A 27,336-nucleotide genomic window follows, 5' to 3' on the forward strand; every position below is an offset into this window, starting at 1 on the left:
ACCTAAATATACAATACCTTGGAAAAAGCTTGTGAAATGTCACTAAAATAAACTCAGCAAAAGATTTTGAAGATTAAATTGTTCCACCAATAATGTAAGAGGCAGGTTTGCATATAACTGAATGCCAAAAAAAAAAAATCAATTTTTCAAACAGTTAAAGAAATTGTCAACTTCTCTTATGGAAGTGTAGCAATATTAAGAGCACCTCTACAAATTCAGCTGAATTGGAACCTCCTACACACAGTTTTTACTTGACTGGATCAGATGAGATTTATTTTTATTGGACTGGCTATATCTCTGTCCTAAAATCTTGGACATTCAGGATTTTTTTTTTTTTTACATGCTCCAGCTAAAACAATTAACTTGCAATAAACCTTTGTACCTGCTAAAACACTTATTGGTTATCTGTTTCTCATGGAAAAGGATGTTTAGTATTCTAGCCTTTTTTTCTTTATTCTCTCACTATGGACAAACTGAAGCACTAGTTTGGAGTGTAAGAACGTCTAAGGTAATAAATTCCTCCAAACCTCCTCTGTATAACCTGCCCCCAAGACAGCAACTACCTTACTATTTTACAAGGTGTTCAAAGAAATTAATTCAACCTTTTTTGTGGGGAAGATAAATTATTCTGCAGGTATATCAATTGGCATCTGAAAAGGTGACCAAGAGAGACAGAAGACAGACAGTGACTTTAGGCAGCAGCAGCATTCGTTCTCCTCCTGGCTTCCCTCTCAGCAAGTTATCGTGTCCGTGCTCCTAAGGGAAGCAGTGCCAAAGGACTCTACCGTCTCCCCATTAGAGAGCAGCACTGACCCAAGCCACCTAGCACTCCTCCGGGCTGCTCCCAAGCACGTTTCAGGTGTCATCGCAGACCTGGGACCCAGTGGGCAGTTGGGACGTGTCCGTTCTGGTTTGGAAGGTCAGAGACTTTCACTCGGTGCCAGCTGGCTTCAGGGCCAGAGAAAAAAACCCAGTCAGGTTTTAGTTGTTAGCATACATAGCTGCTTCTCCATCACTCTGCAATATAATATGGCCTACAGTCTTCAACTTTCCCCAGAGAGATTATTTCACCTTATTATTGCTATTTTGGGAAGAGAAATCAGGTGGGGAAATGCAAAGCAGGAGGTCAGGACATGGAGTTGATTTCTATTTTGATGCACAACAGTATGACAAGACAGCAACAACTGTGTAAAACCGTGAAGAACTTCAACTTTTGGTTAATTCAATTTATGCCATCCAGATCAGACTGATTTAAAAATCGCTGACATTTGAAACTGATAATTTTAGTTTGTGAACTGTATTTGAAAGCTTTTAATTCTGTATTGCATTTGTACTTTCAACTGTTTTCCTGAAGAAATGTTGATTTTCATACATTGGCAACTATAAAACATGCTGGCTTTCAAGTACACAGATTTCTTACCAAATTCAGTGTAAAAACTTTCTTTACTAATCAGAAATATGTACTACACAAATACTTAAGCAATTACATCACTTACTTTATGCATCTGTATATGTACACACAAAAGCCCTTTTTCAAATATCATGTGAAAACTGGCCAAAACTATTTCGAATTTTCTATTTATTTCAACTCATCTTCATTGTTGTGCTATTTTTGGACAAAACAGGAATTGGATAAGGAAGGAACAAAATTAGCATCTTAAAATGTTTATAAAACTAACCTTAACCTGGCTAAAAGAGAAGACCACACATACTCAAATTCTTTTAGTATTGAAAACTAAATTATGTATTTTAAATATGCACTATTCAAAGCTAGTGAACAGAAGAGGTTTGTTCTAAGGCCTCCTTCTATACGGTGACTTGAAACAGCAGGACACCACTTTCTAAGAAACCGATTTCCCTGCTTTTTCACTCTCTGCTTGGTTTCCTGCACTTTTTCCAAGTTTTCACTAACCAGTATATAGTAAACATGAAAAAGGTACTTGATGAAAAGCCTTTTCACTCACTACAGGGAGGCTACAAGCATTTAAAGGTGGTTTGTCTTCACAAATTGTTTTGCTAAGCACTGCAGTGTTTAATGGTTTCATCTGCTTTTAAGTTTCAGAGGCAAACAAACTGGCTTTAGCTCTTAATTTTAAGTTATCATATTCTCAAAGATAACTAAATAAATCTTATATACACACATCTATTAAATGACATGCACGCAGGCTATTTGATGTTACTCTTTTTTACATAAAAGTAATGTAACTTTGTATACTGCTTGTGAAACTTTACTGAGAAGAGTATAAGAACTTTTCAACAGAAGCTCAATACTGTCCCATCATACATCACTGACATTTTATTCTGCTAGTGATGCCATTAAAGATGTGAAAAATAAAAGCAGACAGAGGCAAATCTTACCATAATGGACAAACCAGATGTGAGAGTTAACAAAATAACACTTTTGAACCTCAGTGCCGTAACTGGAAAGGGCACAAATTACTTCTAAAAGAACTCACAAAACACAGCAAAGAAAATGTAGCCTGTTCTCAGTAACTTTAAATTTACTACAAGGGATTCACTCCCAATACTGAGGGGGGGAAAAAACCTCAAAAACCCAAAACCAAAACAATGCCTCTCCCCCACCAAATCAGTAACTTAAAGGCTTGAAACAGCTGAAACCTCTTGTACTAATGTATGTGACTTAAAATCTGCATTGCCAAAACTAACTTAGGAGGCTGCCACACAAATTATAAACAAGTTTTAATTTCTTACAAAGTTCCAAATCAGTATCACCTGAAAGAAAGAGGCTTCACCTAACCCAATGGACAGCTCTAAGCCTACTTCCCACTAGTGACACAAGGCCAAATACACAGCAGAGCATCCAAATCGCAGTGAAACAAGCTTTATTTTCCACTGAAAGGCGTGGGAGAGATGAATACTGGCTAAAATCTACTAAATTCAAACATTAGCAAGACAGTCACTTACTGACAGAGGGGTACATCAACTGAGAAGTCATTAAGACAGTCTGGTTCTGATGTCACCAGTGCGTACAACAGGTTTTGAAAAGCAAACAGGTTCAAAGAATTGCTCCATTTTACAGGTACCTACTTCCAAAGGAAAATTCAGATACTACCCTCCCTTATGATGAGGGGTTAAGGTTCTTTTACTTAGCTGTTCTATCCTCCAGTTCAATTTGATATAGCCTTTCTGCTTTCTCTCTCTCTAGCAAACACAAATAAACAAAAGAACATTTATTGGTGCTTCAAGAACCATTCCCTGATGTCAGATCACAGAACAGGAACCTGAATCTATTAACAATCTGTTTACCAATGAAGAAACAGAAGCCAATTCAGGATTCTTTTCGTTTTATACAGAAACAATCACATGGGAAAAACACCCCGTCAATTCACATTTAATTTCAGTTACACGTACTTAACAGATTATGAAAAGTTAGTGTAATATCTCAAAATTTTGCTAGAGTTTTTAAGAGCAGACATGTTCTGAAGTATGTTCTGTTGTATGTTTAAAAAAAAAAAAGATTCCTATTCAAAGGCTGGACCTACTGGAACTTTATTCAAAGGCAGGATCTGCTGAAGTTTTATTATAGCAAATTACTGGTACTAAAACATGCCACCTTTGAGAGGATTGCTGGTGAAAGCTCCCCTGCTGGCAATAAAAGCTGATGTAGTGGCATAGATAGGATTTACCTTGATCCCCAGCAAACAGCAACCTCTGAGAGCCAACAGCACCCAGAAAAATTTAAAGTTGGTGTCGAACTCTCTACTGTACTTTACCCAACAAAAAGCTAGGTTAAGACAGAGGAAGAAGAAATATTTTAAAAGGCACATTTCCATTCCTCTCCTCAATTGTGCTGTGCATCTCAACTACAGATTACACCTCAGTGTTAACCTGTTCTTTTAGGAAAAAAGGCATCTCCTTCAACCTGCCTACTTGTTCACAAAATAACATATTTTCCAATACGGTTGTATGATGTGTCCAGACACACCACACACACTGAAAAGTATACAATTAGAAGCTACTTACCACTAATCAGAGTTTTGAGTGATAATTCATATGCTCACCTTTAACTCTGGGAGACTCCCCCCAGCATTCCCCACAAAACACAGTTACCTTGAAGCAAATTACAGACTTTCGCATCAATGGGAATGCCACCCTGTCAAGTAGAGCATGGTTTCCTGACAACTTCCCAACAGCACAGTACTTGGTGAAGGCCCCCGTACTCAGTTGCCCACTGATGTCAAAGATGGGCCTGTTTTTTAGACAAGGCCACCAACAGAACTTGAGCTCTAACGGACTCGCTCAGATTCCTCGGACAACTCTACCTCAGCAGCTTCACAGTGTAAACTCAAAATCTGTTATCCAGTTCAACAGCGCTTGTGCAGAGGTAACTATGCTTGGACTTCTCAACAACGGAGAGGAGCAATCTTAGGGAGTGAGGCTCAGTCCTGTGAATGTCAAAAGACAAATCTCACTTGTCCTCCTGGAGATGCTATCTTCCTTACATGCCTTATGGCTGCAGCAGAACTGAAAAATAGCAAAAAACTTCCCCTGGAGAGATAAGCAAGACCTGCCCCTAAATAAAATGTAATAGAGCTAATGGATAATCTGAATTGCTCCAATTCATGCAGATGGTCCAAGACAAGAAGCACAGAGGCTTACGAAGTCAGCTCAGCTCCAGAAGAGCATCAGGAAGATAACTAACCGTACCTAGTTGGTCAGATGACTACATCTAGCAGATTCTTTCTTGCGCCTTCAAAGAACCTCCCGTCATTGTGACAATATGTTTCTCCTCAATATGAACGTTACACAGCATCAGAACTACGCAGAACTACCTTACACATCAACAGCTTCTGCAGCAGAAGAGATCTAGAGATTCTGAACGGCTTGTCCCAGGAAATTAATGGAAGTGAAATATCTTGGCAATGAAAAACAAATATTATTTGGAAGATGAAATTACATAGGATATTTGTTAGAAGCAAGATTACCTCAACTCCAAGAAATGAGGAGACAGCCTAGGACTCAGGCTGTCTCTAGGAGGAAAGTAACAGGCGCCTTGTGCTGCTTCATGAACTGACGAGATCGAGGTTAGGAACTCCTACATCAGACAACAACATCATTTGACCAGATCTCCAGGACACAATCTGGCAGTCTGGTTTATTCAACCCTGTAGATAGGTAGACTAATGACAGATGATTCTGGAGCCCACAAAACCAGAGCCAATAATCAAGTGCTTTCTGATGCAGAAGAGAGGCTGTTACATCACCTTTCTGATAATGTTACTCATCATCCCTGAATGGCAGGTCCATACGTAACACAAGATGGCCTGACAAGTTTTACTTGCAATCTGAGCTCTAATACATAGCTGCAGAAGTTCTTCTGGTGACTAAAGATCTTGTCTTGCTGGCCTTCCAAACAGGCACTGCATTTTAGCAAAGAAGTATCCATTACCTAAATAAACAAAGAAGCTGAAACCGCAGGCCATCATGCATACTTTGAGAATCCCTACACAGCTAGTCTTTGGACCCCAGGGTTTAAAGACAACACCCTCTTTTTGATATTCCATTCATAGGTCAGATATCTAGGTAAAAAAACCAGACGTTCCATCTCCTCTAAGATAACCTGCCATTGCAGCCATGACTTTTTGACTATCTTTAGGTCTACAGAGTAGCTGAAGGGAAGGACCCCAAGAAGTAGGAGTCCTGATTTGTAATAAACTGCAAGTACTGTTTTTGAAACAAATTAATATTAAATAATCAGTGTCATTAGCTAGGTAATATTTTGGCATGAGCTCAAGACAACACAAGCAGCAAAGGTACATCAGTCTCTGTTTGATGCTCTTTGTGGAATTCCTGTGCTGCAGGTAGTCATCTACGTCACACCTTGAGAAGGATCTCAAAAGCACCACATGCTCTGTGGGCAGAGCTTGTCTGTCCCATATAGGCTTAGGCTCTGGACCTAAAGGAAAATGGAGAGGTCTCAGAAGCAGAGGTCCCGGAAATCAACAGCCTGATCTCTTCATCTTTTGTGCGAGCACCTTGTTCTAATGTATGGTCTTTTCCTTTCATTCAAGGTAGCTGATATTGACTCTGTGAAGTTTTAGCACAGTGACTGAAGGTTTATGGTGAATTTCCATGATGAATTTTGTGGAACCGCTCAGTTGCAAACAGGATAAATCTAGCCACAACACCTGGAGCAAAGCAGTTAGTAGAAAGACAGGAATCAGACCAATGCCACCAAGAGTTCAAGCTGAACAGAGTTGCTTGAGAGCTGGTTTTCCCCCCGCTTCCTCCCACTATGCTACTGCTTCATCAGGGTCATGACAGCATAGACATCACTGATAAGGCTGGAAGGACTAGTGGATAAATACTCTAAGGATACAACCCCGACAGTTCACATTTCTCCCAAAGAATTACATAGAGCAGCTCATCCATGGTATTATCGACGTGCAATCGTGCTGGAGTCCAAAGTCAATAAAGGACACAGACTGTATAAACTCCAAGAATATCTATCTCAATGTGCTCCAAACCGGAAGGAAACAAACCGTGCACTTCTTCCACGACTGTGTCACTGGAATAAATAATACCTTACTGTAAGAATCTGTACACAACAGATGTGACTGAAAAGAGAGATGCAAAGGAAAAATGGCCTTGCACACCTCGAGAAGCCACTCTACCAAGAAGAAAAATTTAATGCAGAAAGGGTACCACAAGAATCATCAGCTGGTGGTCTTAATGTGGGAGACCCAGGTAAGTCAGAACACCTCTGCAGCTGAAAAGATCTGGGAGTATGAAAAAGCGCTGCACCCTATGCACCCTCATAGGAACAAACTCTAGGAGTTACTACAGAAGGACTGCAGACACACATTCACTCAAGAGTCAGAACAAATGCATACCATCACTCAGACAAAAACATACCAGCTTCCATTTTATTTGGGAAAATGAGTTTTTACTACTATATTATATTCAGCTGCTGATAAGTAAATGAAACATTTATGGGTTAAGTTTGCAACAAATCAGGAAAAAAAGTTAAAAATCACTATCTTGACTGCTACTGTTTCACCCATCCTACTTTTAGTTGGCCAAAGACTTCTCTACATCACCTAGGGCATCACCCTAAGCTGTCATAGGTATTTAATGCCCGGATACCGTGCATCTTTTCCTGAGAACCAGAAGCAACACCAATGTGCCTGCTGAGATCTGTTAGCAAGATGTCCAGTCAAAAAACGTGTAAAATTCTTCCAGTCCATTTACAGTTGTGTATCACTAGAATGTTGGAGGCCAAATGAAGTTACTCCACTGCATTTTTTAACATCAGAACTATTCTTTCTCAGAATGAAGAACAGAGGCTTTCCAAATGTGTAACCAAGATCCAAAATACAGAACCAGAAAAAGAACTGAAGAAAACAGCTTGTTCGGTATCTACAAAGTTTTCCAGAACCTGGTTCACACGTCAGCATGTCTGACTAATATTTACAGTGTTACCAAGATGAAATAGGCTGAACAAAGGCCAAATTAAAAAAAAAAAAAAAAAAAAGGTACTATGAAAACTTCTTCAGTGAGTCATTCAAGCAGTCTAGCTTCCAAGGTCTGTTATTTTAAACTTAAATCTACATATCCACTGAACTGAAGCCAACCCTTTTAAAAGAACAAAAGGACCAGATATTGGTAACCCAGGTATCATTTACTTATTTTTTTGTATTTTGAAGACATAAGGACAAATACATGCTTTGGTTATCATAAAGCACCAAAACCACTGCTAAAACATTCACTGTCAGAGAAACATTATAGTCACTTAAGTAGTTTGAATCAAAACTCTATTGGGTTTGGGGGAAAAAAAAAAAGTCTGATCTGATTATTTTTTGCATGTATCATTCCACTAGAAGACCTGATGCTAGATTTTTAATTAGCCACATAACACAGCACTAATTTTTTTCTGAACTGTCCACCTGCAACTTCCTCCTTGATGAACATGCTCTGTACAAAAAATGAATAGTATCAATAGCTAAATAAACAAACAACTATTCCTTGCTGCTCATGAGCAGATATTACCCTCAATGATAAATACAGTTATCACTTAAGGAGGAGAGATCAGCTAGTGATGAAAGTAAGAATGTTTAATAAAACCTACCAACAGTATTATTTGTTGCCAAAGGCAGACTTACGATTATCACGTACCTCAGTCATGAAAAGAAGGGAGACTGGACACTCCTGTCTCCATAATATCTTTGCATAATCCTGCACCTAACTGAAAATTAAACATGGTTAAGACTCCTCTCCACCACTACAGGTTATATGGCGAGTTGTCCAGTAAAACTTTGTGGAACTGTGCTAAATTTGTGGTCTCTCAAGCCCTGCAATACCTCTGAGCCCAAAAGTGGAGAAACCACTCTTTCAGAACAGGAGTTTGCATGTCCCATGTGACAAAGACAATACAGGAAGTCTCGTAATGCCATAATAGCAGAGATGACACAGGTTTGCTGCTGCCCCACATTAAAAATCAGTAGTTTGTCTTCTGATTCGCCACTGAATTGTCAGTAATGCTAGCGACTTGTCCCTGGACAAAGCCGAGGCTCCCTGTTCCTCCCGTGTTCTACAATCAGGGGGAACCGCAGCGTCTGTCACCTCCGTGAGAGGCACCATCTCTCAGCGCGGCCTGACCTCAGAATTAAAAAGGGGTTTCTTACGCCTACACACGATACAGCTATTCAGCTGAACTGGACTGTTATTTGTAACCCTGTCTTTGTAAAATGATGTTTGAATATTGTTTGCTGGTAGACATGCCTTATGCTCTGATATGCTTTATGCTTATACCATTCCTCATCTTTAAAAGGTGGCTGGCTCTTTGCCTTAAAACAAATCCTTTAGTGCATCCCTTGCTCCCTGTATCCCACACCTTTCAATAAAGATTGTTTGCATACAAACATTTACAGGTATGACTGTAAGAGAAGAAATGACCAAGGTGGCTGCATACTCTGCATAGTAATTTGTTTCAGAAGCTTGGTAAATTTCAGCTGGGGTAGCACATCACAGAACCATCCAATGGTTTGGGCTGGAAGGGACCTTCAAAGACTATCCAGTCCAGCCCCCCTGCCGTGGGCACGGTCACCTTCCACTAGACCAGAGCCCCGTCCAACCTGACCTTGAACACTTCCAGTGATGGGGCATCTACAACTTCTCTGGGCAACCTGCTCCAGTGTTTCACCACCCTCGTCATGAAAAATTTCTTCCTTATGTCCAGTCTAAAGCTACCCTCTTTCAGTTTAAAACCATTGCCCCCTTGTCCTGTTACTACAGGCCCCGGTAACAAGTCTTTCTCCATCTTTCTTATGAGCCCCCTTTAAGTAGTGAAAGGCTGCAATAAGGTCTCCCTGGAGCCTTCTCTTCTCCAGGCTGAACAACCCCAACTCTCTCAGACTCTCTTCAGAGGAGAGGTGTTCCAGCACTCTGACCATTTTTGTGGCCCCAGCCTTAACTGTAAAGTCTAGCACATCTCAGCCAAGTTTAGTTCAACACTGAACTTTGTGGGATTTTCTAAAAAAGTACTGAGAATCTGTGCAGATAAGTGCTTAATGCAAAAAGGCCTACAAACCTGTGGTCTGTTTAAGGGTCGATTTAGAAACATCCGGCACTTGCCAAACTACTCAACCAGGTTCAGGTATCTTACAAATGTTGCTGCGTGCGATGATACTGTTAATGTTAGTTCTCTGGAGCCCTCCAGTGGAACGAACTCATGAGAATAGCCACGAAACCCATGAAACAGCACAAATATTCCACAAAGACATTTCATCCGCAGGAGCCAGGCTGCTGACAGAGTCAACTACCGAATCCTGGTGCACGTGTTGCTTCCTAACTAGGGTACTGCCTAAATAAGTAGATATTCCCCCCTGCGCACCGAGGGGCGTTACTTTACTGGCAACGAGCAGCGTTCCTTCCGCACGTCCAGGGCCAGCTGCGCGCTCCCCCCGCCGGCCTGCTTACGTGCGCCCCGCACGGGCCTCGCCCGCTCACCCCGCAGGGCCAACAGCACCCGCGGCGGCTTCACCAGCGGCGGCTTCACCCGCGGCAGGGGCGGCGCCGGGCGGCCCCGGACCCCCGCGCGGCCCTGGGGCATGCGCACTGGCGGGTAACGGGACCCGTCCCCGGCGGCCACCGGGGACCCCCCAGCGGGGCGGCGGCGCATGCGCGCTGGGCGGGACGGGGTCCCGAGGGCTCCCCGGCGCCGGCCGCCCCTCGTCCCCCCGCGCCCCCGCCGCGCATGCGCAGCGGGCCACCCGGGCGGCGGGGGAGGGCGAGGAGCTCGAGTCTTCCCTTCTCGTCCGGGCCGGCGGTTTCCGCTCGGGGCAGCGCGGCGCCGCCGGCTCCTCACGCCCGGCGAGGAGCTGCCGCCACGGCGCGCGGCACCCTCCAACGCCTCCCGGCTCGGCTCAGCTCGGCTCGGAGGAGGAGCGGAGGGGAAGATCGGGTCAGCTCAACACCCGCCGGCCCCCGGGAGCGCTGGCGAGCGCAGCCTGCCCCGCTACTTACACTCTCCCCCGCCTCCCGCCGGCAGGCGCTGCCGCTGCTACCGCTCCGCGGCCGCTTTCTCCCCTCTTTCGCTCCTCGTCTTCACGAACAAGACAATATGGCGCCTACTGGCGCTTACCCGGAAGTAAAACGCGTCACGGTGTTGACCCTTGCCTGGAACACGCGAACGCCTCTCGCCACCATCTTTGCTGAGGGCTCGCGGGCGGGCGGTGCCTCCCTTCCCCCCTCCCTCGGCGGGAAGCGGCCGGCCGCGGGCAACGCCCCGCCGCCGCCATCTTTACTGTGGGCAGCCACACCAGTTCCTGTCGCTCGCCGCTCTCCATGGCAGCCGCGGCGGGGGAGGAAGGCGGGGCCGCGCTCTCGCCAGCCTCCCCCTGCGTGGGGAGAGAGACCCCGGCCGGCAGCACCGCCCCGCCAACGGCCGCCGCTGAGGGGCGCCGGGGCCCGGCCCGGCCCGGCGCGGCAGCTGTGTGCTGTCGGCGGTGTGCCGCCGGCGGGGCCCCGCCGGGAAGGCCCTCCCTCGGCCCACATCGCCTTATCAGCGCAGGACGCCCTAGAGGCCTCCCGCGGCCGGGCTGCGGGGCGCTGCGGGGCTGGAGCGCAACTGGGAGCGGCGGGAAGCAACCGAGGTTCACCTTCCCGCCTGCATGCGTTAGTGTGAGGAGACCCGTGGGAAGCCCATCAGCTCTGTGGCCTCCACAGGTAACTGCTAGTCAGAGAGTATGATCCATGTGCGGAGGGTGGAGTCTACATAAAAGAAGTATGTAAAGCGACTTCATTAAGTGGATGTAACTCTGGGCAATTGAAATATATCAGTAACTGCATTGAAGTTATAACTGCATATACTGCATTGAAATATATCAGTAACTTACACGTTGCATAGCTGCAGGGTGTCGGCATTCTAAGTAAGTCAGGTCACTGTATGCATACCTGGAGCATTCGTGGAGCAGGGCAATTCTTTAACTAGTTTATTCAGAATATCCAAATTAACTTCTAAGCTATCATGATATTTACCTTGAAATTATCGTTGTATTTTAATGTATGAAGATTAACCAAAATCATCCTTGGTAAATAGCTCTTCTTGTATCGACATTGGGGTTGATTCTGTAGGCAAGGACTTAGTGGTTGCATTGCTTTTTGTGGAACACAGATTTTCATTAGCTAGCACATTACTTACCGCTGTGATCACTGCCTTCCTTCCTTTAGCATCATTCTACAAACGCCTAATGCCTAAATTAGGCAGCGTAATGTAGCGTAAATGCCTAAAACATCCATAATGTCTTTGATCATTGGATAAAGTAACATTAATACCCACATGGAGCAACAGAATAAAGTCACTTTTATAAATCTATAGAAAATTGAAAGCTTCAAGAAACTTGTGCTTTACTTTATGTAATGATTTAATGGCAAGATTTATTGGTGCTACATATTACTGTTAACTGAAGTGTTCTAGACTTTTCCCTTTTTGTGTCACAAGGAATAGCAGGACTGAGAGTGCTTTCTATGGACAGAAGTGTTCTGGAAGTTTTAAGTCTGTCCAGCGTCAAGTGATGCACAGCTGGAACTCTGGAGCGGTACTTCCGGATGTGCAATCTTTAAGCTACTACTGAAACTGGGGATGTGAAGGGGACCCACTCTTGATCCTGGTCTTATCACAGAACTGCAGAACTCTGTTCTTGTAAAGGCAACAAACTGCCTCTTAATCTATGACCTATGCCACAGATGGTAAGGCAGGGGGAACCAAGTGGTGTGGCTTAAGTGTTCAAGGATATAGACTCATCTCTGGGTAGCTCTTCCAAGTGCAGTGAAGTTGTGACACAAGATGAAAGGAAAAAATATTCTCTCTTCAGCTGGAAAAAAAATGGGAGCTTTGTGAACTCAATTGTACAACATACAGCTTATATTTAAACAATATAGTTTTCCAAATGGTTGGATGTTTTATTTCTACATTTGTCAAACATTATGTAACATAGATGAAAAGACAAAATGAATAGAAGACAAAAGGCAGCTTTATTCTGAGAAACTTGTTAAAGCACCTAGGATAGATTGGAAAACTGATCAGACTTTTGTTTGTTTTTTAAGTATAGTCTGTGTTTAAGGCCCTGTTTACTTAGTAATATTTGGAATTAGAAATCTACAAATAAAGTGTACAATGTATCAGTACTGTAGTAAAATTCTAAAAATATTATGTGTTATTTAAATACCTGCAGAGTAGAGTTAGACTATTAGTTCAAACAGATGAAAAAAGTAAATGAATGAAAACAAAGTGAAACTTTTAACATGCTTGATTTATTGCTCTCAAGTATTTTGGATTTAGCAACGGGGTTTTTGATTACTTGGCTTGTCTTTTGTATAAGTGCAAGCACATATGAACACATCAGGGATTATCCCCATGCATAAATGACAGTAGAATCACAACTCAACTTTGTGAAATGTCTAAATAGGGAATGGCTGCCACTGACATGGTGGTTTCATTACGGAGTTCACTGTAATGATCCCCAGGTTACACAGCTCAAAAACAAAGCAATGAGGTAAGTGTTAAGAAGTCATAAACCTACTCAAAATAAATGCTTTTCTGTTTTCTTTTAAAAGCAGTGCTGCACCTTTATATTTTGTACTAGAAAAATATTGGAAGCTGCAATTGATGTAATAAACATTCCTGACGCTTAAAAAATAGTTTTTTCTACTAATATCAATGAAGACAGAAGTATTTATCACTTTATATAAATGGAATGTGTACCAAGTAGTCTTAAAGTGGTTACAACGCATTGCAATTGTTTTATTATAACAAATAAATTCACTTAGGCTTTTTATATAATTTTGTGCAAAGGAAGTGTTTTGACTTGCACTAACAGACTTCTGTCTGAAAATGTATTTTATAATCTCAGTTTACAAAAATAATAGATTTTGAATCATTTTGAATAATCACTTTCCTACTGTTTCTGCAGTTTATTTATACACCAATGGGAGAGGTACAAACAGCTAAAACAGCTGGCAAAATGACATCCTAAGACACAGTAAATAGATACAGAGGCAAAAATAATCCATTCTAAAATAATTGGGCTGAAATGGTTCTACTGAAAATTAGTGGCATGTCTTTCACGTAGATATGTAAATCTTTGTTCAAATGCATAAATGCATACATAGCACAGCAAAAAAGTTTCCAGCTGATGAAAACTGAGGAATATCAAATTTTTGTTTAATCAGGGCTGTTGTGAAGTTGTTTTGTGAAGTATGCTACCACTTTTTAATTAAAATTGGATTTGCTAATTTTTGCTAACGAGTTGTATTCAGATGCTTTCTTTGTTCCCATTTTAATACATCTTAAAGTTTGTCCTCAAAGAAATTATTCCTTTCCAAATCTTAGTTTGTTATTAATATGTTCAAGTAAGATTTTTATAAAGGGTTGAGAATGTAGATGCATTAATTTCATGTCCCTTTACGATTCAGTTTGTGTGAGTATAAAAAAGAAGTCCAAAGAGAAGCAAATGGTGAAGTTAAGACATTTCAGCCTTTTAATGAATTTATAAACCACTCTCACCTGCTACCACTTGAAATCCATAAGCAAGAGCACTTCATTGATACACACGGAGGGTGCAGATGGGAATAGGGGAGGAAGGTTTGGCAGACTGCCTGGATTGCATTTTCTAAACAAAGATGATTACAGCGTGTACATTTTGGGCAGGGAAGTTTAGGGTTGGTTGGTTTGTTTTTCCTTCACCACTAAGTATTTGTAGCCCTCTCTTAAGAGAACAGACTTACACAAACATGACGTCTGTACATGTATTGGTGTAGATAGGTTAGTGTAATAAATCTTTTCCCCATCACTTTTTGTCATATTTAGCATAAATGTTATATAAATCCAAAGATAACAAAGTTCTTTCTGAGGAGAAAGACTATAATCTGGGCTAACTCCTTAGCTGATACAGCCATCTTTGTTGATGCTTCCACTCTGGGGAGGTTTTTGTAGGGGGTTCCAGTTGTCTGTATGCGACTCAAGTACTTCTCATAAATTAGGTTTACTTACTGAAGAGTGAGGAACTATTTGCTTTCTTTCTCATTGTTTTAAAGGCACTGTCTTGTGACTGGTCAGCAGAGAGCTGCTCAGGAGTCACAGCTTTTCTCAGATACCTGTATTGCAGTCTGTAGGTAGAGCCAGTGTGGTGGTAGGGAGAGGCAAGACTATAGTTACAGTAGCTCTTCCAGTAAGAGTTCCAGCTAGTTCATGGAACACCAGTGATGGGACTAGGAAACATTGTTAAGGTTAAGGATCAATGAAAGAAAAGACATTGACACAGAGGCTTATGGAGACCCCAAAACCACAAAGAACAGATGAGGCTGATGAAGAAACCAGTGGTGCCCTTGTGAGAACAGAAGGGTGGGACGAAGAGAAAGCTGTTTCTAAGCTATCCCACATAAAGAAGCAGGATACTGCACTTTCTTGGGGGAGGGGGGACAGGACACGGACGGGGACCACAAAGGTATGGTGTAGCTCTATGAAGAGTAAATGCTGTAGACCTGAAAAGATTTTTGGTCTCGTAACAGAAGATATTTTAAGGTGAGTCTTAAACTTTAGAGCCCTTCGGTTAAATTCTGAAAACACATAGCTTTTCAATAGCATGCATGCATCTGGCAGTTGCAGGAAACTACAAGTTCCTAGACTTTGCAAATAGCTTCTAGAATCACGTTTAACATTTGTCCTGGTTTCAGCTGGGATAGAGTTAATTTTCTTCCTAGTAGCTGGTATAGTGCTGTGTTTTGGATTTTAATATGAGAATAATATTGATAACACACTGATGTTTTGGTTGTTGCTAAGTGGTGTTTACACTAGTCAAGGACTTTTCAGCTTCCCATGCTCTGCCAGGTGCACAAGAAACTGGGAGGGGCACAGCCAGGATAGTTGACCCAAACTGGCCAAAGGACTATTCCATACCATATGATGTCATGCTCAGTATAGAAACTGGGGGGAGTTGGCTGGGGAGCAGCGATCGCTGCTTGGGGACTGGCTGGGTGTCAGTTGGCTGGTGGTGAGCAGTTGTATCACTGTCGGGTTTTTTTCCTGGGTTTTGTTCCTCTCTCACTCTCTTGTTTTCCTTCTCATTACAATTTTTGTTGTTGTTGTTGTTCCAATTATTAAACTGTTCTTATCTCAGCCCACGAGTTTTCTTACTTTTGCTCTTCCGATTCTCTCCCCCATCCCACTGGGGGGGAGGGTGAGCGAGCGGCTGTGTGGTGCTTAGTTGCTGACTGGGGCTAAACCACAACATTTTAGCAAATATAGGATATACACCCGTTTTCCTGGAATGCTCTGACTGTCTCTTGCAGTTCCTGATAAGGAACAATAACAAGTCTTCAGTATGCATATTTATGTACAATCACTTGCTTTGGAGCCAAATTTTGCCACAAAAAAAAAACCCCAAACCCTATGTCTTAAAGGACACAGTAAGTGTGACTTGCATCTAAAATTGTGTATGACATAGCACGTTAAGTCATCATTTCTTCATTCTAAAGCTGTAACTTCACTTCTTTCCCTCATTTTTACAGAATGTTTCCTTCTATAATATTTTCATACCTGTTCCTGACTGAACTTACTGGAGCTGCTGCTAATATTGCTTTTTATTTCAACTCAGGAAGCCTCATCCAGAAGCAACAGTGATAGCTATCTCGGATAAAGGCATTGGCTTTTTTTCATGCTATTTTCTCTCCATGTTCTATAAAATACCTTAATAGCAAGGAAATGTTCCCTGGCTGTTAATGAGGAAATAATCATTCCAGCATCTTTCATAGCATCCTGGTCAGTACGTCCCCTTGGGAGGATTTCAGTGGTCCAAACAGTGTGTTAACTCTGGTTAAAGAGAAGTGAAGATCACCTCAAGGGTTTCCTGAAAATAGCATTAAAAATAAGAAATAACAGGTTAAGAACCTTGTTCTGTTTCTCTCCTAGTTTTGTACTCTAGGGAGGTAGTTCTAGGCTAAAAAGTAGGAGATTAATATAGGTACTTCAGTAGTTTTACAGAAGTCAGCAAAACTAGGAACTTCAGGCCTCATCTAGTCAGTCTGCTTTAAGGTAGATGAAATACGCTCCATCTGTGGTCTCCTAGCAAGATTGTGTCACTGAAGTGAAGCTTAGTTAGTATGTGCTGTGACTCTTGCCCAGAAATAATTCTGAGTTTTGATCAGCTATATACAAAGAGGGGGAAGGTGTGTGTAGGTGGATGAAGGGTATGGGAAGATAAGGAGGTAAAAGAGAATTAACATATTTTAACCAATTCTAGTCTAAACATGATTTTTTTTTTCTTTCTTTCTTAGTGTAGACTCAGGTTAAGGTGTGTTTAGTTGGAATACAGATGGCTAAAGCTGACTGCTTGGCTTCTCTGAGTTTTACTACTTTTGGGTAAACTGAGACAATTTTAATCTGTGGAGGAGAAAAAATGATTGCATTGGCCAAAATGCATAGCCTGATTTTGACCTAAACAGGTTTGCCTTTGGAAAATAAAAGGAGTTTTCCTTTGGAAAATAAAAACCTGTGCGACCAGGGGCTCACTCCATTACAACAATCAGTTGTACGGCCTAACAATCCTTAGTGCCTGCACAAGTATATACAAGTAATGTGGCTATAAGATATACCTCAGCAGTTTGAGCAAATGCAACTATGGCAGGTTTTGCTATTTTCTTATGCAAAAGAGTGAATGCAGGTGGGATGAAGCTCTGAAATGGAACTAGAGAATAGAAAAGTCATGCAAGTCGGTATGACAATGCGTGGTAGAGATAGTAATAGGGACAGCATGTTTTTTCACCAAAAAACATTTCCATAAATGAAGATAGTAAGCAGAAACAAACATAGTCTTTTCTCAACCAAAGAGCAAGTTGGACAGGATGGAACTGTTACAGAAGTAATTTGTATTTAAGTAACTGCTTATTAAATAATGAATGACCACATAGCTTCAAAGTAGTCATCAGATTTTGACCTTAAAATGTATCTATTACTCTCTGGGGTGGAAATGAGAAATTACCAAAAGAAGTAACAACTCAAAACAGGGCAGTCAAACAGGATACAGAAACAAGTTCTGCCACCAGGACACCTGCTGTCCTCCACTGATGACAAAGGGAAGTCCAGGCATCTATCAGAGGGCAAAAGTCATCATTTACTGTCCAACTCACACAGTGCAAAAATAATTTATAGTTTATTACTCCTGTGAGAAAAGTTTTCAGGAACAGATAAACAAATTCATGTTTAGAACCAAAAGTAACAGAATTACCCAGTTACACTTAAACCCCATACATATTCATACACAAGCTTATATGCTGTACATTGTCATAATTACGAAGTTGAAAATTTACTAAATACAGAAGTATTTGCAATTCTCTTTCCTAGTAGGTAAAATGACAATATATATCGATGGATTTATGGTGTGCATATATATATATATACACACACATATCAGAGGATATACATATGCACACCAAGTATATATATGAAAACAAGGCGTAGGTTGCTATACCAGTGCCAGCTGGAGACAGCTGCAAGGGTACTGGGTATCTGAGGATTTGCTGTCACTTTGTAGAAGCTGTATTCTCCCATTCTCTTCCCAGCTCTATCAGGAAAGTGCACTGCAGCATCACCCAGAGAGAGCTGATGTTACTCCATTCTGGAAGCACTGTGCTTTCCAATTACTACATGTGGAAGCAACACAATTTGAGAGATTCTTGTTTGCAGAAATCTTAACAGCTGACATCCAACCCAGTGCTGGGAAGGATCTGAACTAGATCACAAAAAGTTATATTGTTACTTTATTTTGTTTATATTGTTACTGTACACCAGCAAATCCAGGCACTTAACACTATCAGTATTTTTATTCTTGGCTGTTCTAGAAATATAGGTGAAAGCTTATCTTTATTAAAATCAAGAACAAACTTTCCATAGACCTCAGTAGGATAGGACATCATCTTACATTCTAACAGTACGGTATTTTAATGAATCCAGGAATTTTAAATGTTTGGCAAAGTGCATACTTTAAGAGAACCATTCAGATATTTATAATAGCTTCACTGAACTTCAGAGTCAACATATGATAAATTCTCTACAAGATAAAGGCACAATATTTACAGGTACTCTTACCACTGCAGCTTTAAATAAGATAAACTAAATAACCACTACCATCTTTTACATTAAACTGTTGAGAATTATAGTAATAATCTTTCGTAAAAAAGTAGATATGCTTGTGCGTTTAGTACTCTTGATTCTGGAACCATCTGAACATGGGCATCACTAACATACACCCACTGTCCTCCTGATGCTCCCATGGCTTCTTTTAAACCTGAAATGCAAAAGCAAAAGAAGTTGTTTCTTGTCTTTCACGTCATCATCAAAAAAATACAGTGGATATTTCAAAAAGCAAGAGAAGCTTCTAACCCACAAGAATAACTCATGACTTAGATGCAGTCCAGTATTTGTAGTTTGAAATTTACATGTCAAAGAGTACCGTAAGAGAAATTGGTGGAAGGCAATGATTACAAATGTACACTGCCATCACTTTTTTCATATTTTTTTCAAAAAGCCTAAGACATTTCAAGTACAGCTTACTGAGATCTAACAGTAAGTTATACTAGCATGCAACAAGTTCTGACGTAGAAAAAAATCATATTTAAAAAGCTGACCAGTGCGAAATTAAGAACACAAAAAGATCTAATCTGTTCTAATAATCATTGCAAGGGAAGCATAAGACTGAGGGGGACTTCCGTTTCAAAAATAATATAAAAAATTGTCCTTCTGGGAAATAAGCTTCAAATGCAAAGCGATACTACTACACAGCATAGACAGGATAGTGCTTGGTTCTCACGCCCCCCATGAAGGGAAACAGTAAATACATTTACGTTACTCTGACAGCTCAACATTCTTGCCTCCACAAATCATTCACTAACAGATTCTATCCTAGAATCTTATTTCGTTCTGCATATCGAAAACATATTAATAAGAACTAGTGTGCTGTTCTCAAAATACCAACAGAAACCCAACAGCAAATCTCATATCCTCCATGAAAAAGTTTCTTGCTGTTCACATTAAACCAGAGTATTCCGGTTTTTTAAGCATTAAAAAATTTCCAATCCTAAGATAGGTAAAATGCTCAAATATAGGGAAAACTTAATTTAAATTGTCATGGATTCGGCTCTTGTACTAGAACATTTTCAAATACCACATATGCCAAATAATTACATTTGACCAGGCACAACTGTTCATCTGGACATACTATTTTGACTGGGGAAGAGAGGAGAGTTTTCTGTCAATTCTCTGTTTAATAACTGAACCAAAATTCCATTATTCACTCAGCTCTGTTAGGGGTTAATACAGAAGTAGGTCACGTACTGGATGTAACAGAAAAAAACCCAACTGATCTATGTGGCCCTAAACATAACAGAATATTTTGAGCTAAAACAATTATTTGCTATAAATCCCCTTAAGGATAAGGAGCTGTAGCCAGTGGTTGCTTTTGGTTTTACTCACAGAGAAAGGAGGCTCTGTTTGTACATACCCAGAACATTTTTAGTGGTAGAAATATGTTCTAGTAATTTCTTGGAGGGTGTCCTGACTTTCACATATGCTGCATAATGACCGCCTCTCATTGACCCACTGTGCTCCACTATTCCGTAAAGACTATATAGCACTCTTGCACCATCTGTAACATTCTGCAGTCCCAGAAACACAGAAAACAAAGATAAATTATTTCACAATGAATCTTACAGATATCTTAACTAGCTGTCAACAGTATTACTTTAAAAGAAGCAAACAGACATCGACAGCATTTCCAAGGGTGAAATACATCTATTAAGACTACTGAGTATTTTTATTAATTGAATTTAGTTACCATGGAAGCAGAGCAATACTTGTCCTTAATGCTGTTAGATAGACTAACACCACCAGGGCAACATAGCTTAACTAATACTAGTTAGCATAATTGATATTCTTGATACAAATGGAATTTCAATTAGTTAAAATTCTGATCTCGGCATACTATTTGAAAACATTCACTCTATAATTTCTCTAGGAAAGAAAGGAATAATAAACATCATCATTATCTTCATCATCATCATCAATCCAGTTTAACTTGTCCTTGGAACAACAATGGTTGAAGTACAATAAAAATAAAGATTTGAAATGTGTACCTTGCAAGATGCAGAACAAAATGGTGCTAAGTCTAAAATCAGTGGGAAATCCACGTGCCTATTTACTTTCCGTAGACTCAAACCGGCCTTCAAAAGAAAATTTTAAAAAAAGACTGTAAAATAAATATTTTTACTAGGAAGCTTTTTAAAGCTAAGGTGTATTACTATACTATTAAAATAAAACAAAGCCAAGAATAAGATTGTAACTGATATAAACATTCTTTGTTATGTTTTCAATACAGTGCCTGCTACACATAAGCATGATGGACACGTAAGGGGTTTCCCTGGATACATCTGAATGGTTAAATGCACTCTGAAGGTATTAGTCAAAAAAACATAAGCATGTTTCAAACAGTGGTTCTACCAGTTCTCCATATAAAAAGCAAATATTGGGTATGCACAATGACAAAGAACTTCTTGTCCACCAGTGGGGCAGAGGAATATACAAGAGGGTTTTGGCCTTTTACCTGGTGGAATCTTTTCAGATGGAGAATAAGAATAGCAGGAACTGAAGAAATCAGCAGCTGTTTCCGAGCATTTGTGTAGACACCTTCCATTTTCTTTTCTGTATTTATGAATACCAAAATAATTTGTAAAGTGAAAGCAGTCACACAGAATTTAAGTATTTTTTAAACATCTGACAGAATAGTTCTATGTTGCAATGATTTTGTACATGTTATATGAAATGCAAGGGAAATTTTGTGGAGTAACAGAAAAATATTTTCTCATTTTTCCAGTTTTTAATAAACATAATCTGCCAAATCTGAGCATTATTTTAGCCTACCCTGTGCAAATCAGATCAAAAGTTGGAAACATGTACACTATCTAGGTCAGCTTGCACGCTGAGATACCTACATTGTCTGTTACTATAGCACCCAACTTTCCTGTTAAAACCATTTCACCTGAAATAAATGGATGATCACTGGAACAAGAAATGGAAGGCACAGGTCTCTATCTATGCTAATGTCCTAACCACTAAGACAGAGATTAATTTTCCATTCTTCAGTTCTTTCTGAATGACTACATACTTTGTGCTTATTTACGAGAAAGGTCTGAAGAGGGGTGTCTACTTCAGGATTCCTCATAACCTGCTGGCTTGAGTACACAGGATTGGGACTCCAATATGTGAGTCCCAATTGGGAGTCCAAATATGTGGACTCCAATCCCCCTATGGTGCAGAGGGAATTGAACCTGGGGCTCTTACCAAAAGTAGCTCAGTGTTTAGCTATACAGTAAAAGGGAACATGCCACCAGCATTTTTTTCGCTGAAAAAATGAATTAATTTACTGGTTTTACACATGTCCAAAGGAAAAGATTTCATCTGGGGTAGAATGGAGCATTTCATGTAGGAGTAGGTGACTTCATAAATCTTTTGTTTTAGAAGGAAAAAAATTAATAATTATTAGTTATGAACTTATTTTCCTTTTCCATTTTTCACTGTGCCCATGGCAGCAAAATATTATTTATATAGCACTTACTCTCAGTCCAATAGTGATAAATGAATTATTATAAAATACTATTTTTAGATTCATTTTTCTGAATTTACTCATGCTTAACTTCTGTCTCTCCAGGTATCTATAAATGCACAGCAAATGGGCAATTTTTTGTTACTGTAAGACCTGCCTTTATATTTTATTTACAAATAATCAGAAGACCTTAATTTTTTTATCCTTCTGAATTACTATACATTAAAAAAAAAATCCTCCAGTCCTTTTTAAAAGTTTATTTTTCATTATATTTTAATTGTTTTTCTTACTCAGAACCTTAATGATCTGCTTGGGTGATACAAACATCAAGGAAAACATTGCCACAAGAAGGTAGTTCTCTCTCATCTCCATTCTTACAAATCTTTGTAAGTTTTTTTTCCCCCCTCTTCATTACAAGTGTCTTTTTTTGCCCCTCTTACATACTTAATTACATTACTTCCCTGAGTATGTAAGTTGCTAGAGCTGAATATTACAGCATTTATTTCAAAACTTCTAGGATTGTGAAGAACAGAAACAGCAGCAAAGATTAATATCAAACAATAAGCCTATTCAGTTTCTGGTCATCTTTAAGTTACTTATCTTGGATAAAATAAAGAAAAGATGCAAAATAAATTCTCAGTTACATCTACGATTATGTTCTAATATAAAATTTAGTGTTGCTGCCTTCGCAGGATGAAGTTTTAAGTTGTTAGAAGCAAGTTCTGCTTGAGGAGACATTTTCTATTTAGCCGCAAGGGGGAGGCCCGTGCTGGAGCAATGAAACAGCAGCGAGTGCACAGGTTTTGAGAGGCAATTTTGTAGTGTCCAGACACATACAAGCACTTTACCTGTGGAGTTGGTTTTTTTCTGATACTTGTGTTTCCTTTCTGTGCAGCTCTCACATAAAAGCTTGTTATTCCCCATTAGGAGCTCTACAGAGGTGAACTGGTAAAGGCAGGACTGAACAGAACATTCCTTTGAGCTAGTTATGTAGCTTTGGGAAAGCGTCTGGAAAGCATTTTGAGGGTTTTGGGATAGCGGGGATTTGTCTACTGAGAACACAGAATTATTCGATAAACCTAATGCTGGATCCCCACGGCTCGATTTTTTATCTTCAGTTATAGTACCACAGAGGCTGAGTTTGGATATGGCACTGGAAATCATCTCATCATTACTGTCACTTGGTTTGTTGTGCGGCATTTTAACATTTATGTGGTTGACATGCAAACCAGACACGTTGCTGGACGGGCTGAAAGCTGTTTGCTTAGAAGCGCTTTCGCTTTCTGAGGCTTCGCTGTCTGCATCAAAGCTGCTTTCAGAGCGGCTGGCTTCCTTCTCACTGCCGTCCGTCTGACTTCCATTTACAGCAGAGTCAGCAGTTGTGTCTTTGGAGTACAGGACGCCAGAGCTACCTTCCAGCTCAAGCTTTTTGGTTTTTTCCTGCATGATAACAGGACTTTTTTCTTCTTCGTTACAGGAAGCTTTCCTGGCAAGCCGTCTCTCCTGGTTCAATTGATTCTGTAAATTATGGCATTATTATTTCAGTAATATAGGGGAGAAAAAGAAAACAGATCTGTGATCTAACATAGCTTTTGAAACATGACAAATTCAAAGCAAATTAAACCTATTATTTTATATTCTCCATCTCTCACGTGCTTAAGTGAGTTGATCTCCTTAAGATCTTTTTAAACCAACTTAGGATTAGAAACCTACACCCCAGTCAGCTAAGAGCATTATACTTACTGTGAAATCAATACTTCCCACAACTAATTACATTCACTTTGTGACAGCTGTAGATGGCACATTTGAAGTGGTATTCACTTAATCTAACTTAAGCTTCTAAAAGGTTCTCAAGTTTAAGCTAGTCCCCTAGCCTCCCATCAGAGGCCTTACCTAATGAGCAGCTCCAGAAGAAAATTCAACTCACCTTGTAGGCATTTGTCTTAGAATTAAATAAAGCATCCCATGTCATATGTTTGCTAATTTGTACATTATCTGAAGTTGATTTTTTTAATTTTATCAAGATTGCAAGGAGGAAAAAAAAACTGTGCTGCCACAGAAAACTACTACTGTAGATTTAAAAAAAACAAAAAACAAAAAACACCTTAAAGCTGCCATAATTTTAAGTGATTTATAAGCGTTCATGATTCTTTCCTTTTGTTTGGCTTCTTTCCAAAAGAAATGAGCAAATTTCCTTCCCTTTTGCTTTTTCCTTTATCTGAGTTGGATCAAATTCCAGTGATGCCAGTGGGAATCCTTCCATTAACCTCAACAGTTTTGAGTTGGGCCTTTTCTCCTGTAACAATCAGTGTCTGCACTTTCTTTCCATTCTTTCCTTTGCTTCTACCACAGGTCATTTTGCTACTTCTGTCTCATTCTCTTCTCCTATCAGTTTTTTATACGGTTACTCTGTTACATTTTTTCTTCACATGTATTTAGTGTGTTAGGACCTGTTTCAGGAGAGTATTTACGGTCTCCGGCAGGGCACAGACCCTTCCAGTGGGGCTCACTCAGACATGAGGTAAAAGAATCTAAAATTGTCATGACCTCATAACTTACAGGCTAGGCCTATGTCGACCCTAAAATAAGGGTCGACATTCCCCCTGAGTGTCAGGAGCCCTGCACTTGCACCTTCCACTTCCTGGCATTAATAAGAAAATACCTTTTGAACACACAAAGTGACACAGCACGAGTTAAGCTCCCATCAGTGCTTTCACAGAACAAACCACAGAAACTAACTTTCACAGGTGGCTTCCTTAACAGGGAACCTAAGTGGAGTGAAATACCCTTCTGCACCCCTGGTCATGTGCCTAAGCTGCAGCAAAGGTGTAATTCTAGACATGGCTTTCTGTTTGGTATTTCCTACTGACTATCTTTAAGTAGCTTCTCATTTGGAAGAGAGGGTTTCTGGACTGTTTTTGTTTTGGATCCCACTTCAGGTCATGGGTACCAAAATGTTCAGCACTACAGGTAACTGCCCAACTTGCAGGCACTGAACTTTGTTCAGTCTATCCCTTAAATATATACCATAGACCCAATTCATGAAGAATCCTCAAGCACATATTCAGTTTTAAACTTTAAGCAAGAACTTAAGTCCAAATGAAGTCCATGTGAAAGACAAAAAACATTTGTGAATATTTTCTTAAACAGGGTTTAAACCCACACTAAATGTACGCCTTCATATTTCCAGTCCTTAGACTCAAAAGCAAGTGAACAGTTTAGCAAAAAAGGGAATAAAATCCCAATAAAAATCATTAGAAACCCCAAAAACTGTTTTCCATTAGGACCATTTCTTGTCTTAGTTAAGCTTGCTTGCTTTATAAATAGAGAAGAGGGAGAGGACCTTGTCTGAAATTACTGCTAGTGTTCAGGGGTATTATGCAAACAGTAGTCAAAAAATTCTTAAAATTGTGACGCTCCCCATTTCAGGAGAGAAGCCTAACAACCAGTGTTCAGGTACTCTGTTGCCTACAAAACCACCCACGGGACACCCCCCATTTTCACAAGCAAACTTACAAACTGATGAATTGAAGTCACAGAACATCAACAAACACTGACTGAACTCAACAATTGTTTAGTTTGCATTAGAAGTTCTACTGCAGAACAGATATATTACACTGAAAATCATTTAAAAAAAAAGTCTAAAATAACGATAAATACATACTGGAAAGATGGAGGGAGAGCGGAGAATCACAAAGCCTCACCAATCAGACAGACATACTTCATAGGTCACTTGATCCATTCTTATCGAAAGCAGAGTTATTGCTTCCTTTATATTAGTCTGTCTAGTCTAGTTTATTGAACCCATACTATATTTTATTTTCTTAATTTTGAAAGCATTTCAGTAATCGTGTTTTATGTATCAGTATTAACACTATTATTAAGATTCTAATTGGCCACATAACCCTATATGGATGATAAGGCTTATTTAAAAAAAGAACGTTAATAATGACAGTATAGGACCTATTATGATATACGACAATAATGACAACGAGAGCCTTTGTCACATTTCATTAACAATAATATATGTGCACAGTAATTATTACAGATTTCTTTTAATCTGTAAACACTAATACATACAAATAATCAATTCTGTTAGGCTGGCATATTTGCAGAACCCTTTGGCTACCGTCAGAAAGAACAGTATTAGGAGGCTGCACTGGAGACGGGCTGAACCGAGCTCCCCGGCCCTCGTGCTGCTGAAGGCCAAGTGGGTTATAGAAACCATGCTCTCGGTCTCCAAGAGTCTCTGCTGGCTGTACTATTTTTGTTGTACCCCCTGCCAACTAATCCCTCGGACGGCACTAATGCAGACTTGCCTGCTCTCTTAGCCAGCATTACAGTTCTTGGGATTGCAACCAGAAACAAACTACAAGGACACCAAAAGAAAAGCAGTCAAGAAAACCAAAAGCAACATGAATTGAAACTAACTTGCAGATTATTTTTTTTTTCCTTACAAATGAAACCCTGTAACTGAAAACTAAACGGTTCCCAATGACTGTCATTTCTCACACTTCTAATAATGACCTATTTTAAAACAACTCTATCTTAGCTATATGTATACAAAAAAAACCCCCATTGACAGGTGTCAAAATTCCCACCCCTGTAACCCTAGAAACTCAAGAATGCCTGGTTAGTGCAAGTATTTGCACTATTTATTCAGAATAAACTCAAGATGCCTGGTTAGTGCAAGTATTTAAGTTCTTACCTTGTCTTTTGTTAAGGCGTGTTTCTTGACAAGTTTGGGTTGATTATTCAGTGTAGTGATAGAAGAACAGTTATACTGACCAAGATCTGCCTCCTGTACACTTTTACCTTTACCTGTTCTTCCCAAAGGCACAGGCTTTGCAACCTAAGAAATTATACAGGAAATTAGGAAAGGAAATATGCCAATTTTGTATTCCTTTGCAACCTACAGAAAAGGTGAATATAGGTGGGTTGTTTCCTTTACTTTAGAAAATAGTAACCTAAATAAATCCAATTAACTGGCCCCTGAATTGTGGTATAAGACTACTTTCTAGTTTTATTTATCATAAACTCCTAAACTTTCATCTTTGAAAGTTCAGCTGAAAGCCACAAGAAATAGGAATGATACAAAATTCCTGTACAGAATACATACCAAATAATCTATTCTAGTATTGTATGAGCACAGACGTAGCTGTATGAGATGTGAATTTATCAAAGGGGAGACAGCTGCTCATAAGTCTCTGGTGCAGCCTACCACC

At 40.0% G+C, this 27,336-nt stretch overlaps 3 protein-coding genes across 16 annotated transcripts in view; 1 reads left to right on the forward strand and 2 right to left on the reverse strand.

Annotated features, from left to right (window-relative positions):
* Window positions 1-10,621, reverse strand: part of PNISR (PNN interacting serine and arginine rich protein) — a 29,706-nt gene extending 19,085 nt beyond the window's left edge. For 2 of the 3 annotated variants that reach the window (XM_072855548.1, XM_072855546.1), the window contains exon 1: window positions 10,485-10,605. The gene's annotated coding sequence lies outside the window, so the exon portion shown is untranslated. Of the gene's footprint in view, window positions 1-10,484 lie in introns of all 3 variants that reach the window. The other variant, XM_072855547.1, reaches the window with a different exon arrangement.
* LOC140649179 (uncharacterized) lies at window positions 6,603-13,764 on the forward strand. The gene is made up of 3 exons (XM_072855987.1): window positions 6,603-6,707; window positions 9,904-11,186; window positions 11,962-13,764. Exons 1-2 carry the CDS (start codon window positions 6,603-6,605, stop codon window positions 11,143-11,145), a joined length of 1,347 nt encoding a protein of 448 aa, XP_072712088.1. The 3' UTR covers window positions 11,146-11,186; window positions 11,962-13,764.
* A 3,885-nt stretch (window positions 13,765-17,649) lies between these two features.
* USP45 (ubiquitin specific peptidase 45) overlaps window positions 17,650-27,336 on the reverse strand; it is a 59,972-nt gene continuing 50,285 nt past the window's right edge. For 8 of the 12 annotated variants that reach the window (XM_072855554.1, XM_072855551.1, XM_072855549.1 and 5 more), the window contains 6 exons: window positions 26,820-26,963; window positions 22,960-23,629; window positions 21,113-21,210; window positions 20,646-20,732; window positions 20,015-20,168; window positions 17,650-18,802 (listed from right to left, as the gene is read on the reverse strand). In XM_072855554.1, the coding sequence (XP_072711655.1) occupies window positions 18,669-18,802; window positions 20,015-20,168; window positions 20,646-20,732; window positions 21,113-21,210; window positions 22,960-23,629; window positions 26,820-26,963 (1,287 nt within the window). In that variant the 3' untranslated portion in view covers window positions 17,650-18,668. Of the gene's footprint in view, window positions 18,803-20,014; window positions 20,169-20,645; window positions 20,733-21,112; window positions 21,211-22,959; window positions 23,630-26,819; window positions 26,964-27,336 lie in introns of those variants that run through there. The other 4 variants (XR_012041427.1, XM_072855559.1, XR_012041430.1 and 1 more) reach the window with 4 other exon arrangements.

Source organism: Ciconia boyciana, chromosome 3 (genome assembly GCF_034638445.1).
Source record: "Ciconia boyciana chromosome 3, ASM3463844v1, whole genome shotgun sequence".
Classification (NCBI taxonomy): domain Eukaryota; kingdom Metazoa; phylum Chordata; class Aves; order Ciconiiformes; family Ciconiidae; genus Ciconia; species Ciconia boyciana.